This window comes from Haemaphysalis longicornis, unplaced genomic scaffold (genome assembly GCF_048455015.1).
Source record: "Haemaphysalis longicornis isolate Haplotype H1 unplaced genomic scaffold, Haemaphysalis longicornis Haplotype H1 scaffold_12, whole genome shotgun sequence".
NCBI lineage: Eukaryota > Metazoa > Arthropoda > Arachnida > Ixodida > Ixodidae > Haemaphysalis > Haemaphysalis longicornis.
This window is the reverse complement of record NW_027526225.1, coordinates 57391856-57407858: the sequence shown is the minus strand read 5'-3', so window position 1 is coordinate 57407858 and position 16003 is coordinate 57391856. Positions and strand designations below refer to the sequence as shown.

The following is a 16003-nucleotide window of genomic DNA, read 5'->3' as shown; positions in this document are numbered from 1 at the left end:
TGCAACATGGGTCGCTCCCTGACGTACCTGGGCACCTTCCTGGGTGTCCTGTGTGCCGTTGGGGGCGTCGCCGCGACTACCTTCGTGCTCACCGGAGGGGGACGTGGTACGTACGTTTCAATTAGGGCGACATACATATTGGCGTTCCATCTACAAAGCCATTGCCATTCGATACGCTGCTGCCGTTCCTTGTGACACAACCAGTATCCATGTTGAAATTGAAATAGGCCAAAAATTTACTGCTTGACTATGGGAGACTCCTTTGTCTGGCATCTTCTTCCCAATTTTTGCAGATTGCGGTATTACAGCGCTCATATGCACTGCCTTACAATTACCCCCGCGCAAGTCAGGTTAGATGCCAGTGAAACGCATGAAGTTAGATCACATGGCTTAATACAGTAGCACGTGTACTGTTCCCAAGCCTGATTTGACGTGCAAGCTTAGGGAAATATTATAATGTGCTCTACCGGAAACGCTTTAGGCAAACGCAGTTGTGTTAGTTCAATTGGCTTAAATGATTTTGGTCGTCTGCAGCGTAGAAAAAAAAAAAAAAAGAACTTCCCATGCCCCCGCGCGAGGGACACGAGTAAATGCAGAGCATTCGGGGTCGCTCACGTCGCGCAGGCTGTGGTAGTTGGTAGTAGTTGGTGGTAGTAGGGCTTGGTAGGGGGGGTTGGGTAGTTGGGGCTTGGGTAGTTGGGGTTGAGAGAGAGACGAGACGCGTCAAGTACGTAACGTCAACTTGTTATTATTTATTGCCATCACTTGCACCCCCCCCCCCCCCCCATCGGTTGGATCTTCATTTTCTTTCTTTCGTCTTCTTCTTCTTTTATCTCTCAGGCTCTCAGGGGGAATGGCGGCAGTCGGGGAGGCGTGTGTTGTTTTCTTCTGTTGTTTTCTTTTTTTCGTGTTTGTTCTCTCTCACTCATTAACCTAGACCGAATTCTTTCCTCTGCTCCATTATTTTGCCTCGCATAATTGATTGTACCATAACTCTTCTTGGTCAATCCCCCTAAGTGGGTATGCGCCCGCTGGCTGGCTGCGGACAACGCTGAGGGACGACGGGTGACAGTGCGAGTTAAAGAAATGCTCTGCATGGGTTTGTTAAGGGGTCTTTAAGCAGTGGTCGTGCGTTGCAGCAACTGGTGAAGACGAGATCGATGCAACTGAGTTTGAATGAGTCAAGGATATAAGGCGCGTTCGTAGCCTTTCATTCTGTGTCGGTTTTGTGGCGCAGTGGGAAGAGCACCATGTACCTCGCGTTCCGCCCACAGGGTCGTGGGATCGAAACCTGGCGCCGATAACTATTATTTTTTTATAGTGCAGGGGGCTGGCTGCGGACAACGCCGAGGGACGACGGGTGACAGTGCGAGTTAAAGAAATGCTCTGCATTTAAAAGAAAGTGTTGAAGGAAACAATTACGACATACCGTCAATATGAGTGCTAAAATAAAAATAAGTGAAGCGTAATTTCTTTGCTGTAAGAAAATATCCCAAAACATTAAACCACCGGTGACACTTTTACGGGGCGTTGGTGAATACTCATTATGATGATGATGATGATGAGGAGGAGGAGGAGGATGATGGTGGTGGTGATGATGATGATGATGATTATTATTATTATTATTATTAGATTTTTGTGGCACTACGCTAGCTGGGGCAAAGAGCACCAAACAAAAAGGTGTGACATACCTGCACACAGGACGACCAGCTGCAAAAACGTCGCATTGAAGAAACGTTAGCCTTTGTGGTTGTATTAAGTGACCGAATCGCCATGATTTCTTCCGACGGGATCTTTCCTCACCGAGAAGCGTAAAGCGGAGCCAACAAATACGTAATGAAAGCTTTGTTGTTTTGTTGGGAATTGTTGCGAATACGCCACCCAGTTTTTTTACTGCGCCGCTGTCCTTTCAACGCGCTTAATATCGGATATAATTATTGCTGGCTTGTCACCTTACGTTAAAGTAAGGAGAATCGGTTTGCTGTCCCCTCATAAAGCCAAGGTGTCTGTTCCTGCAATTTGTTCCATTTTTTAAGGCATTCATTGTACGCTCTCTACCTTCTCAAAAATTAGTCAGCAAACCTAACGGCAGAAATATGTGACAAGGTTCTTTTGCAACGAGAACGGAAACAGAGCCTGAAAACTACAAAAAGAGGCTCCAAAAACTACAAGAAATGTCGTCTGAACGAAAGGATATGCTAACGTATATCCCCATAATTTTCCCAATGCAGTCCTGCTTTTATAAAACGACAAAAAAAAACAGGTACCTTCTGAATACCTTACAGCACGTGCAAATTACACTTAAAATGGCAGACCCTGTAAAAAAAAAGGTCATTTAAAGGGTAATACATGGATTAATCGAAACCTGCAGTTAAATACAGTGTTCAATCAACCTTGTGCAAAAAAAGCTCTAAAGGCCAGTAAAAATGTATCCAGAACCACCCTTTCCCCTATAAGTCCACCACATCCTAATCCATTGTCACCATTTCAAGCTACTGGAAGCGTGACGTGAAAATAAAAACATTTCTTCTTGTTCGAGTTACGTCATAATGACGGATTTCTAATTTTTGATATAATTTCATGGTCTTATCGCAGGACAAATATAGTTTCATTATTTTGAAACCTCCGAACAAAGAAGCACTTAAAATGACAGCTTAATAGAACTTGTTGTTGGACTAGTTGGTTCATGTTTTCAAGTGAGGAGCGCTAGTCCCATCTGGTCTTTCTGTGTCTTTGTCGAATTTTTCGCGCTCAAATTTCCACTTAAAATGACAGTTTTGCTTATTTTGTGCCTCTTTGTTTTTATCCACGCTTGCCGAATGTCGACGCCAAGTGAAAGCAGCGGCTGACATGGTAGCAGACCTCGACAGAGCAGGTAAGTCTGCTCCAATTCCCTGTGTTGAAAAAAAGAAAGGCAGATTACTACATGCTTATCGCGCCACCCTCTCTTTGTGCTAGCGTAAGGGAACACTACCGAGATCAGAAACTGGCGGGTCCTCCATCATTCACAGTAATTATACCGCAGTCCATCAGAATTACTTCCAAGACACCTCCTGTAAACGATCTCCAGCCAGCACTATCTGTAGTACCCGGTGATGCACGGGTTGTCCATTCAAGGTATAATCACCGGTGTAATCGTTTAATAGAAACTGTGGTACATATTAATCCGCCGAAGTAGCTCAGTGGCAAAGGCGTTGTTGTGCTGCTGAGGCCAAGGACTGTGGTTCGATTCCTGGCCTCGGCGGCCGCTTTCCGGATGGAGGCGAAAAGCAAAAACGTCCGTGTGTTGAGATTTCGGCGCACGTCAAAGATCCCCAGGTGGTCAAAATTTATCCGGAGGTGTCCACTGCGGGGCGCCTAATAACTTGAGTAGTTTCGGCGTGTTAAACCCCATGATTGATTGATCAATCAATCAATCAATCAATCAATCAATCAATCAATCAATCAATCAATCAATCAATCAATCAATCAATCAATCAATCAATCAATCAATTAATCAATCAATCGATCAATCAATCAATCAATCGATCGATCAATCAATCAATCAATCAATCAATCAATCAATCAATCAATCAATCAATCAATCAATCAATCAATCAATCAATCAATCAATCAATCAATCTAGAAACTGGTATAATCATCGCAGGCTCCTTAGCCCGCCTGTAATAGTTTCGAGCAAGTGGCCGTGTCAAGACCCGCCAAAAGAAACGAAAAACGATCTAAACGAAGCGTCACAGCCTTTTAGTGCATTGACTACGTCTCAGCTTTAGTCAGCGGCATTATCCAACTTTGCTACAAATGCTCCCATAATTTCAAAACCTAAATTGGTTTGTTTTGCCAAAATATAAAGCAGCATTGTGCATTCTCCAGTCTAGTTCTTCATTATATATTGTCAAACATAATTGTTTGACATTATATATTGTCTGACAATATATTGTCTGACAATATATTATTGTCTGACAATATATTATTGACAATTATATTGTCTGACAATATATTGTCTGACAATGTTTGACATTATATATTGTCAAACATTGTTGTCATTATATATTGTCAAACATTTCGCCTTCATTACAGATTCTGACATCAATGCCGAAGCCATCAGCAATGGAGACGTAGACCTGAAGTCTCCGAAAAGACCAGGTCGGTACAACGTACCCTGGCGTCTCGTTCTAGGTACCTTTATGCGAAAGCATTTTTCATCGGCTGCCCACGGAATGAAAAGTTCACTCATTTTCTTGCGCCCAACAATGGCTGTGTTAATATATTTATATTGTTATATTGCAAATTAATATAATCTGCAGGAGGATGTGAAGAAATGTAAAAGAAACTAGGAGAACAAACTTTAGAAAAAAAAAACAAAATGGTGCAGGGAATTCGGAAAGGTTAATCTTATCCATCTTTTGCACGAAATAGCAAAAGCGGAAGGAACGCGAATATAAAAAAGGCACTTTGAGCTATGCCAAACAAATTTCCGAATGACCAGTACCGGAGGAACGTACCGTATACTTGTAAATATAGTTTTGGGGGTAGGAAACGATCGGCGCATTAAAGACACAAGGCATCGGCGTCACTGCCTACAGCAATGCTCTTCTAATAATAAAAGGCGCAGTAGAGTAGATTGCACAATAAATAAGGAAGGCCATATTGTCTTGTTCTAAAGCGGTATCAAGAAAGGTAAGATACCTGCAAGAAAAAAAATCTGGGCCCGTTTGCCCAAACGCAATAAGTGTGGGAATAAGTTCTCAACTATGACTTTAGCGCTGTCTATAGGTAATAAGTCGTTTGCCCGAAACTGGTACAAACGCTCGGTTAACGTAGGATTTCCGTCGGGTTTTCTGGCAACTGGCTTATTTGCCATGGCCGACTTCGACTTATTGGCGTCTTATTCGTAAGCGGGAACTTAATCGGGAACTTATATGTACGGGCAAATGGGCCCTGGCGTCATGGGTTCCAGCGGCAGCATTAAGTTCAGCAGAGTATTGGTTTGGGCGAGCTGGTGCATAGCGAAGTATCGTAGCGCAGCACAAGAAGAGGGACAGAAACACAGAAGGCGACACACAGAGCGCTAACTTCCAACTTTAATGACACAAAAAAAAATCCAACCACCACATATATAGTGCTTTTATCAGCTAACATGCCTCATTTGAACCAACCAGGGTGTAGTAAATATCACACACAAATAAAATGGCGCAGAAGTTTACCATTGACAGAAAACGATAAAACTATCACAATTCAAGTACACCGATAAAAAACGATAAAACCTTTACAAACATGAAGTTGCCAAATGCACGCAAGGGCAAACAGAAAACGCATGCGCGAAGGACGCACGCTCCGGACAACAATTCACGGGTTTGACATTAAAAAATCTAAACTCTTCGGCCCCGAGGGCTACCGGCGGTTACGAAACGCAACGATCCCCCAAATCAGCGATGGTTTTCGCTTCCAAAATTTCGCGTGTAAGAGGGTGTCGGTGTTTGCTTCTGACGACTACGTCGGAAGCAAAAAAAAAAATCCCCCCACCTCCCCGAAGGGGATCGTGCGGAAATGCGAATGCATTGGGTGCACCGATGAGTGCGGTGCGAGTAATTATTATTAATGGCGTACTTAATGAAGAATCGCTATCAAGGCGCCAGGCGCGCGCTCCACTGCATTATATAGATTCCGAGCGCAGCGAGCGGAGAGAGGGTACGCGGAGAGGAGAGAGAGCCCGCCGAGCTCCGCGATGCGAGCGCCCTCACACGCCCGAGCGCGCTCCTCCTCTCCCCTTGCCCTCCGCTACTCCCGCCCGAGCTACCACCTGCTCCGGTTGCTAGGCGCGCCACAGCTGTTGCTAGGGGCGAGGAGGAGCGCGGAGAGATAACACCTGCGGGCGCACGCCGACGGAGCACGACAACCCCCGACTAAGAAATGCGTTCGCATTTAAAAGCAGAGGAGGAGAAATAGGAACTTGCACGCGCTTTGAACGAGGAGGAAGTAGAGAAGAAGAAGAAGGCGAGCTTGCTCGCGGCATCTCGTGTTCTCTCGCGCAAGGTACACCTGCGGGCGCACGCCGACGGAGCACGACAACCCCCGACTAAGAAATGCATTCGCATTTAAAAGCTACGTCAAAGCTCCGTTAAATAGTGGCAAGGCTTCCCTTGTAACTAAGGGAAGAAACGAGCGCGTATTTGGCGCGCTTGAAATCGGGACATATTAGGGCCCCTTTAATGTAAGATTACGCTTATAGACACGAACGCATATTGGTCATATCGTGCAGTCCCATGTTATCAAACTAGACGGAAAATTGTTGACTTCGAGTATATTGCGCGATTAGAGTAGTTCATATTGTTCGCACACCCAGGGCAGCCTCGGGAGGGTGGAGTGGTGCGGGGATATCGTAGGGCAAGCTGCACGCCTTTGAATCCCATTACACCGTGTTTTACGCGCTCTAGAGGTCTCGTTGCACTGTAGAAAAAGGTACTAGGACACCTGAGCACTCCTTATCATTTCTACGCGAAAGCAAATGGATATGTCAAACGGATATGTCGGTATGTGGGCGCCACCATAGCGGTCTGTATCTCTGTTGACTGCTGCTCCAGCACTTAGCGTCAGATGACATGGAAGCTCGGCGCTGCGCCTGAAGAAATCATGCGTCCTCCTACTCCTCCTCTTCCTCCTGCTCCTCCTCTCCTTCTTCTTCTTCGTCTTCCTCTTCTTCTTCTTTTATGCTCCTCCTTCTCCTCCTCCCCACCTTCTTCTCCTCCCATTCTTCTTCTTCTTCTTCTTTTTCTTCTTCGTCTTCTTCTTCCTCCCCCTCCTTTTTTGTTGTTCCGTGTTACTATGACTAAGAGCCTCTCAGTTTATGCACCTCCCTAACCATTCCATGAGCCAGGAATGGCAGATTTTGATCCTTTCGCATTGAGACTAAGAAGACAAAATTCTTGGCAGCGCCTTGTGCGAAAATACAGCCTTGTTCTTACTCAGAATTTTTACTTCTTGGAGCACATACTAAGAACTTGAGGTTTCGTTGTTACTGGCGTAGTGCACTATAACTGCATGCCATGCGTTTGCAGAGCAGCGACGGGCTTGGAAAGGATGGAAGGGAACCACGCATCACATAAGTGGCGCTTCAACCATAGGTGAGCAAGTTCTACAGCCACATATATATTTGTTACTGCCATCTTATTTCTTTGTGACGTAATTAAACTAGGACGAATTAAAATAGCTGCGTTCTTCCTTCGAAGCCCGTCGTCATGCGTAACCAAGCATCTACTCGCGTGCCTGCGCTCGCATTCACCCAGTGGCGGTCCCAAGGAGGGGGGGGGGGGGAAGGGGGGGGGGGCGGTCGCTTTTTTTTTTGTTTTGTTTTTTAAGCATTCCACTTTCGTGAGGTTCAATATCCCACTTGTGCGAGGCCGCAAACGTGTTGTGACCGTCAGAAATGCAGGCTCTAGCCAGCCGTTGCACCATAAGGGGCGCCAAAAACCACTGTGTCGCTGATTTGTGCGCAAGCGCGTTACACCACATACGCGCACACGCCTGCATGGTTATCACCTCCTCCACAGAATTGGCGCAAGGATGGGAGCGGTTCTTTATTCACCCCCACCAAAAAAAAATCGCTCCCCCCCCCCCCCCTCCCCAAGAAAAAAAAACCAATCTCTGGGACCCCTATTCCATTCGGCTTTGTGAAACGACTTTCAATTTCACACGTGAGCGTCTATGCCTTTAGCTTGGAAGACTCACGTCGCGGGTGTATGGATGATCAAATAAACTGAGTGGCTGGCTAACTATACAGAAAAAATCCCGGGCCATCTCCACTAACGTGAAACCTGGGGAGGGTCGAAGCATGCGGTGTATAAGTGTATTATTGGCGCCTTGGCGTTTTTACCCACGGAGATGAAACCGCTGGGAGGCTGTAAAAGTCTCGTGTCTTTGAAGCGCGAAGCGTTCTAGCGCGAGGCATTGGAAAACGAGGGTCCCCGTGGGTTCTTTTAGTACGCATTTTCGCTCACGGAGATGAAACGTTCTAGTGCGAGGCTTTGAAAAACGACTCTAAAATTGGTCACGCGTAGTAAGCGTGAGACACGCTCCATCCGACCTTCTTCACGCTTATGAAGGTGAAAAAGAGGATTTGTACTTACCTGATGCGGCATTCTCCAGCAGTGTGTAAAGCTGAAATAAGATAGTGTTTGCTCTGCCGTGTTTATGGGCTTGGTGGGGGCTCCAAGCTACCAAGACCATAAATAAGGCACAGCAACTATTGCCTTCTTTCGGCTTTCTTTTTAAATGATTTCTGGTGGTCGGAGAGGCTTCTTATATACAGCTGGAGAATGCCGCATAAGGTAAGTACAAATACTCTTTTTTACCTTCAGTAAGCCTTAGGAAGGTCGCCAGTCACGGATGGCAAGCGTGAGCGCTTAGCGTGAAAGTTCACCACGCCTAAAGCAAGCGTGCAAAAAATATCCTTTACTCACGCTTCGCCAGCGTTACGCATCCCCCGAGTCGTGCTTAGGAAGCGTGATTTTTAAGCGTGAAGGCTTGTCAGCTTGGAACAAGCGTGCAAAACATAGTAGACACTCACGCTTGCTAAACGTGAAAAAATTTAGAGTGTACCGTGACTATATGCAGGGCCGTACCCAGAGGGGGGGTTTGGGGGTTCGAACCCCTCCCGAAATCTTTTCCAGGCAGCACGTAAACAATACTTACTGTTGCTTTCAGCAAAAATACCCCCTTCCCAAAATTCATAACCCCCCCCGAAAAAAATTTCTGGGTACGGCCCTGACTATATGTATACATGAAACGACGATTACGACGACAGGAGGCGCCTACAGCCCAAACGCGTCAGGGACTTCGCCCCGAATAATGTTGATAGCAGAAATGAGATAAACGCCGCTCACGTGAAACAAAAGTTAATTCGACAAAAGAAAACCGATATTTATTTAATCATTTTATGCGATTTCATGCAGCATATCTTTTAAAATAACCTAATCAACTCAAACGTACTAAAAATTTTGGGAGACACTCTGAATATTGGTTTAACATACTGGAATTGAGTAAGGTTCAGTTTACATTTCTTTCGAGTGGACGACGCTGCTGTCAAAGACTATATATATAAACGCACAAGAGAGGGGACTTACGCAAGCGATTTGCCAGGAGACAGCTGCGCCTTCATTATGCTACTTTCTGTAATATAAATACTCTTTTATGCAAACAGAGACGCTTTTGTTTTCGCGGCAAGACATTTCCATTTGCTGCTTAACACAATGAAGCCACACTACAAACCATTCGATAATCAAACTGAGATAGTTCCGAGAAGCAATTTGTCGCAGGATTTTGTCTAGAGGGGGGCAAACCCATTGTACTGGGGGGTAATAGGGAGACGGAAAAGGCCAATTGGGCTGGTTCGGCCTGGAGGGGGCAAGTGATTTTTTGCACCTCCCTGCCGACGCCCATGCCCCTAAGGAGGCGTCACTATATATGTATTGACTCTAATAAGTACTTCAGTGATTGGTATTTTTCGTACTGTTTATAGCAGCAAAATTTCAATTGTCATAATGTCAAGCGCAAACCTGATCATCCGATACTTCCAGAGAGCGTCGTTGCAGGATCGGAGCGTCGTTGTGGGGCACTGATAAATGCCCTCACTCGTATACGAGGAATGTGTGCCTGTTTCGAGCGGCAAAACATATACCGAAGGTTAGTCTTAGTACCCAATGCAGATCAGAATAGTACCCAACGCAGACAACTAATTTGTTTCTGTGGGAGGCACCATGCGCTTATGAATAATTATCGTATGTAATAGCCGTTTCATCCGTGCGCAGACTCGCAGACCGAGTACGACGACGACGACGACGACAACAATATGGCCTACAGTGAGTTCAATGCTCCATTTTATTTTGCTCGATACACTTTTTTAATTTTCAAATACCTCATTACAGCTGCTCGGTATGGATCTCGGAAAATCATTCACATGCTACAAACACTGCTACATGCTACAAACAGATGATACAAACAAAGCCACAAAGCTGCTTTTCAAATGGAAGCGAAAAGGGAAAACGCCCATGTGACGAGATTTTGGTGCGCGTTGAAGATCCTATGTGGTCCAAATTAGTCCGGAGCCCTCTACTAACGCGCTACGTAGCTCTCTGTGAACTTGTGCACCGCATCTGCACGAACATTCTTCGGCATTTGTGAACCCGGTGAATTGAAGACTGAACTCATGACCTTGACCGAGGTCCTCCTGAGAACGAAGTTTGTTCTCGCCCTCTGGTAGCCCAGGTGGTACTTCGGCTAGTTAAACATCCTACTTTGAATCCAGACTGTTTTATGGTCTTGAAGACCTTTCAATCGCCGAAGCAAGCCTGCTATGTTGTTACGTGGCGGGAGCACAAAGGCATGAACCATGATGTGGGCGAACATTCTATTTATTGTATTTACGTGGCCGCTATGAGACCCCCGTTGGCTGCTCGCACCCTCAGCATCTTCGTCGTCGTAAGCTGAAACCATAGCGCCATGTTCCGTGGCTCCCTTCTTCATCCTCTAGGAACAATATTTTATGCCTTTAAGCTCGTAAAACTAACCCACGTGTCCAGTTTCCTCTGCCGAGAATCTTTTTACAGCGTGTATTTCAGTTTGAAGTATGAGGTAACTGTTTACACGATAGCATTTCGTTCTACAAACCTGGCAATATATAAAACGCAGTGTATGAAGAATGGCAACGTGGCTTGCAGCTCGCCAACGTTGCCCCTTGGTGGTCTAAATCGGAGTGAAATTATCAAGCTTCAAATTATATAGCTTTGTTTTTCACAGACGACGCGGACGACCTGCCCAGCGCTTACGAGATGCGACGATACGGTGCGTATTACACAAAAGCTTCATTCCTCTCTTGCCTGCTCATTGTACTCTGCATACGTATCAGATTGCAGCGAGTGCGGGAAACGAGTTCTTTTATTTTGTACACCGTAGATGCAATTTTCTTGGTGGAAATGTTGCTCTGTCGTTTATCTTGTCGATCCTTATATTAGTCTAGAGGCACTTATCGTTTCGTTTATCCTCAACTGAAAAGAATTTATGATATGTGAAGCAACCCTAACAATGTATGCTTTCTTTTTTTTTTGGTAAACGTCACCATAAATAGGCGACGGGGGTTAAAAAGAGCAATAAAGATATGTGTGCCTAACTTGACCACGATGAGCTACTATTAAGTACATGTGCGGCCACTGTAGACAATAGCACACTTATTAAGTGTGTGCTACTACCTGCGCATCACATGTCATTGCCAGTAGTTGTACTGACCTTCGTCAAGTCAAGGCTGGTCCGTCTTCACATATGTGTAGACATCGTCAATTTTTTCCTCTTGTTTAGTCGTCTTATCGTCTTATACCAAGCTGCATTTAAGCAGTTTCCTGTTATTTCCCTTCCAGCTGACGAATTGATGCGGCATTCCAACGGTGAGGCTTGCATTCGTCATGTTTAGAAGAAGCCCTATACTTACTATCATCAGGCAACCGCTCTTTGGTGGATCATACGTTAAGAGGTTTAGGTGCGCTATATTATCATTAAATAGGCGAGCACCGGCCGGATCATAGAAATATTTATTGTAGGGCCCACTGAAACTACGAGGCTCATTGAAGTGTGTGTGGTTTTGCTGAATACAAACTCATATAAGTTCCAATCAAGCGTGCGTTTACGCCGGAAGCGACTTGGGAATGCAGCAACTGACTTCCTGCAGAGAGAACACAATTTATCTTTAAGGTTTCTTCTACGAACAAAAATGAGCTCCCAGGGCAAGGACCAGAGCTAAGCAAGCTTGTGGGCTAAGTGTGTATATAGAGAAAGAGAAAGTTCTTTATTGGAGGAAAGCAGAGAGAGAGGTCTGCCGGCATGTCGCTTACATGCTACTCTGCGTGGATGGCCAGGAGGGAATAAACTCGGGAGAGAGAGGGAAATGGACACTTCATAAAGGTTAAATGTGTAGAAGCTCGTAAATATGACGGCTAAAGCTCGAGTGAACTATTGCTGAGGTATATACTTTACGGCAGCCATGAAAGAGTCATGCTGCTTTTCGTTATGGGGAAATTTAACACGCTAAACAAGCCACCTCTGCCTTGGAAAATAATCAATTCAGCAGCTTTTCAAGCCGTAATTACTGTTAGACACTTCGTAGTGTTATTCTGACTACCTTTTCTGGGCCACAGAGTTGATCTTTTAGGATTTCTAATTGTATTCGTAGCTCTCCGCAACGTTTCGGCTTACATTTTGTGTGTGGCTTCGTAGCGGTGAGGCCGCTTTGAGCTTTACTGCGGCCCTGTAATCGCTGACATTTTAAAGAACGTTATGAAGCCGGATTTAACGTGACATTCCCGCCTTTTAAAGCTGAAGCTTCTGCAGTGGGACAAATAAAATTCTGTCAAAAAACTAATGCATTTCCCCATAGGCCCGTTCGCCGACAAAAAAGCTCTGGACACACGGTGCGCGCGTGAATCCGGGCTTTCAATATGTCAAAATGGTTAATTAAAAATCGCGAAAAAGAAACGATAAGACAATACACAATTCCAGATAAGACAATACACGCATCGATCATGAAGTAGGAGTACAGGGGCGGTATTCTCGTAACTGTCCCTTTTGAAAACGTCCCTTTTGCGTCCCTTTCATCGTGACGTACTTCCGGTTAAGCAGTGGGCCTTTGATTCAAATACCGTAACTGTTCTTGCAAACGCATTTTAAAGAACTCAAACCGCATCAGAGTATATTTTATGTGTTTATTGTTCCGCGAGCGAATCAACAATAAGGCGACGAAAAATCGTCTGCTCCAAATCGTCTGCTCCGAGTAGCCACGGCTCATAGCTCCGCCGTGCTTGCATGGCGTCACATCCGGGTGTTCGCTTGTAGCCAATCAGGGCTCGCTCGAAAGGGACACTTTTGAAAGGGACACAAAAGTGACAAAACACGGGAATACCGCCCCAGTAGTATACCTTTATCTCATAAACCACGCATCGGTATTCATTTAGGTCGAGATGCGTTTACCTAGTGCGCGAAGAATCGTCGCATGGGTTCGATCTTCGTTTGAGATTTCGACCTTTGAAGGTTTCACGATCGATTGGCCGCACTTTCAGCGAAGGCTGGACGCACTTCTAGCGAATGTTTTCACGCAATTTCGACGCCGTTTTGATGTGGGAAACCTTTCGCACTTCTGTAAACTTTCTTTAGGAAGTGACGGTAAAGTTTTTTTTTCTTTCTTTGCTTCAGAGTTCGCCATCTTCCGAAAGACAGAAACGTCGTTTCCACCAACGGCAGGCGCATCACTTAAGGGCAGCGTTGTAACTAAAAGCTCACCCCTTACACGGCGGGGCAAGCCGGAGGTCACCGCGACAGCCTCGAAAAGACCTGACGAGGTCACGCCGTCTGAGCTGTACAGGAAGCTGTCCACAACTTCCGGCAAAAGTGCGTACAAAGAAGAGAACGGAATACACAATTCGTGATATGTTACAAACAGCGTTCCTCTCTTCCTTTGTATTCTCTATATACTGTCAGGTGAACGGGAGTTATGAGAATGGCGGCCTATTTTTTCTGAGTTAATATCCGTAAGAAGCTTATGTGCATGCACAACTTTTTTTGTGTCGGACAGGGGAGATTTAAAATCGGACCTAGCATAGAAATGGCTTTTTAAACGTCAGTTTGGTCAGGTCACTTCAAAGGGAAGTGGGAGCAATGTACTACAATGAGCGCAATTTAGTGCATGAGACGTTGAGATGGGCAATAATGCATAACGGCGCTTCTGAAAAATTTCGCAATAAATATGCAGTTTGCACTTTCCTTTTCACAATGGCCGCGTACCAGCTCACTTCACTGCAAATGTCGTCGACAGACGACAGTCTTCTGCCGCATCTGCAACAAAAATGTCTCCCTTCTTCCCCCCCCCCCCCTTTTATGCTCTTCCCTCCCTTTCAACCATCCCACGATAAACACAGAACAGTTTGCTAAAGTCTATTCAATTCTCCCACATTCCAGTGGTCGCGCCATCTACTGGATTTTTTTATTACTGTTGCCACGAGGTCCAGGCTCGCGGGAGCGCTTTTTGTATTGTCGGGTGAAAAACATTGTTTATCGTAAAATGTAAGCAGCCACGCCATTTTAAATAAATAAACCCTGCGATTATCACTTGTGTATTGATGTTTTGCCTCAAATATTGATTTCATTGATTGTAAATTTTAACGCGTCAACGCTTCACAGGCGATGAGGCGCGTCGTAGTGGAGGGCTCCGGATTAATTGTGGCCACCTGGGGATATTTAACGTGCGCCAAAATCTCGAACACACGGGCGTTTTTGCTTTTCGCCCCCATCAGAATATTGTCCGCCGCGGTCGGGAATCGAACCCGCGTCCTTGTGCTCAGCAGCACAATTGCCTCAAATATGCCTATTGTTTTCTAGTATAAAGTGTGTTTCCAGATTTGGTTGTTCGGAAAGGTTTTGCGTATATAAAGCTGTCTTTCAAGTATTCTGTTCACTTTGGCCAGAAGGCTGAATCGAGGGACAGACAGACAGACAGACAGACAGACAGACAGACAGACAGACAGACAGACAGACAGACAGACAGACAGACAGACAGACAGACAGACAGACAGACAGACAGACAGACGGACGGACGGGCGGGCGGGCGGGCGGGCGGACATGAACAAATGACACACGAATACGGAAATATTTACCCGAACACATAAATAGCGCGATTTTTTTCCGTGAAAGTCGCATTGGCGTGTGGCTTAATTACAGTGACAAAGATTGGAAATATGGCTTTCCAAATATACCGATACCGCGCCATTACTGGACCTCCATGAACAGTATTTTTCAATTTTGCGTGTTCTGGTTCATATTTTCATGTTCGCCTTTCATTTGTCTATGATTGTACATAGACGAGCAGACCAAACATTTCGGGTTTAAATAACCCAACAAGGACTATAGTCTCGAAAATCTGTTGTCTATTCATTAAGCCCAAACCTTATGGGATTCCAGTCGCGGTAACGGATCGCTAACATAACGGCTGTCTTTCATGGCGAAGAGAATTGTGATGACGCGTAGTTTCTGCCGATAATATTGCTAAGGGTCTGGTCATAATGAGCACGGTAATGATGACATCGATGCAGTGACGTGCGAACCCAGGGTTGGTCAAAGAAATTGTGGGCTTGGATCCAGGCAGGCACTACATTATATAATAAAACGACCCATCTGCTTGTAGCTTTAGAACTTACGATACATTCCGCTTAAAAATAACCGTAATGTATAGGCATGATGGACAGCACGGGAAGTCTTCTTCCTCAAGGGTCGACTCTTGCGGATGGTTATTTCCGGATCATTACTATAAAATTGCGATGGTGATCACGCTGAGAATCGGGTACCAGGAGTTTACGCGCTCGTTAAAAACGTTTTCTTCGGGCCAAGCACAATTTCTCACCGAACGCTCTTGCGAATGGTTATTTCTGGATCATCACTACAAACTGGCGATGGCGATCACGCCGAGAATCATGTACCAAGAATTAACGCGCTCGTTGAAAACGTTTTCTTTCGGGGTCCAGCAACATTTCGTACCGAACGTCTTGTACTGTTGCAAGTATTCGTTGCAGTCTCACGCGCCTTACTTTTCAATGTCGCTTGTATGCTGCAATCAGGACTATTTACCAGGCCTATCAATAAACCCCAGAAGCACATAGATGGTTCGGGTAATGCTAATGACGTTGCTAATGACATTGATGGGATTATTACCATGTTGAACCGTCACCGAAATGGTCAGTACCGGCATGATACGGTCAGGACGTGCTTGTACGCACAAACACATTTTGCCCGAAGCCAGCCACACATCTCATTCGGCAAGGGATGCGTACCAACCAATGGGAAAGAGCTTTTATTGTTCCTCTTGTAGGGACTGTATCGCTCCCTCCAAGCGACGGAGTGTTGAGCAAACGACCTCGAGCCGGCAACAAGGAAACGACGGCCACAAGTTACGCGAGACGCGGCCGTGGCGGGGTCA

The 16003-nt window shown here is 45.5% G+C and overlaps 1 protein-coding gene across 1 annotated transcript in view; it reads left to right on the top strand.

The window, feature by feature from the left end:
- LOC144161628 (uncharacterized) overlaps positions 1-16003 on the top strand; it is a 33715-nt gene continuing 17712 nt past the window's right edge. The window contains exons 1-5 of the mRNA XM_077692259.1: positions 1-106; positions 2834-2875; positions 4078-4143; positions 7056-7121; positions 9804-9854. Coding sequence (XP_077548385.1) covers positions 7-106; positions 2834-2875; positions 4078-4143; positions 7056-7121; positions 9804-9854 — 325 coding nt within the window. The 5' untranslated portion in view covers positions 1-6. The remainder of the gene's footprint in view (positions 107-2833; positions 2876-4077; positions 4144-7055; positions 7122-9803; positions 9855-16003) is intronic.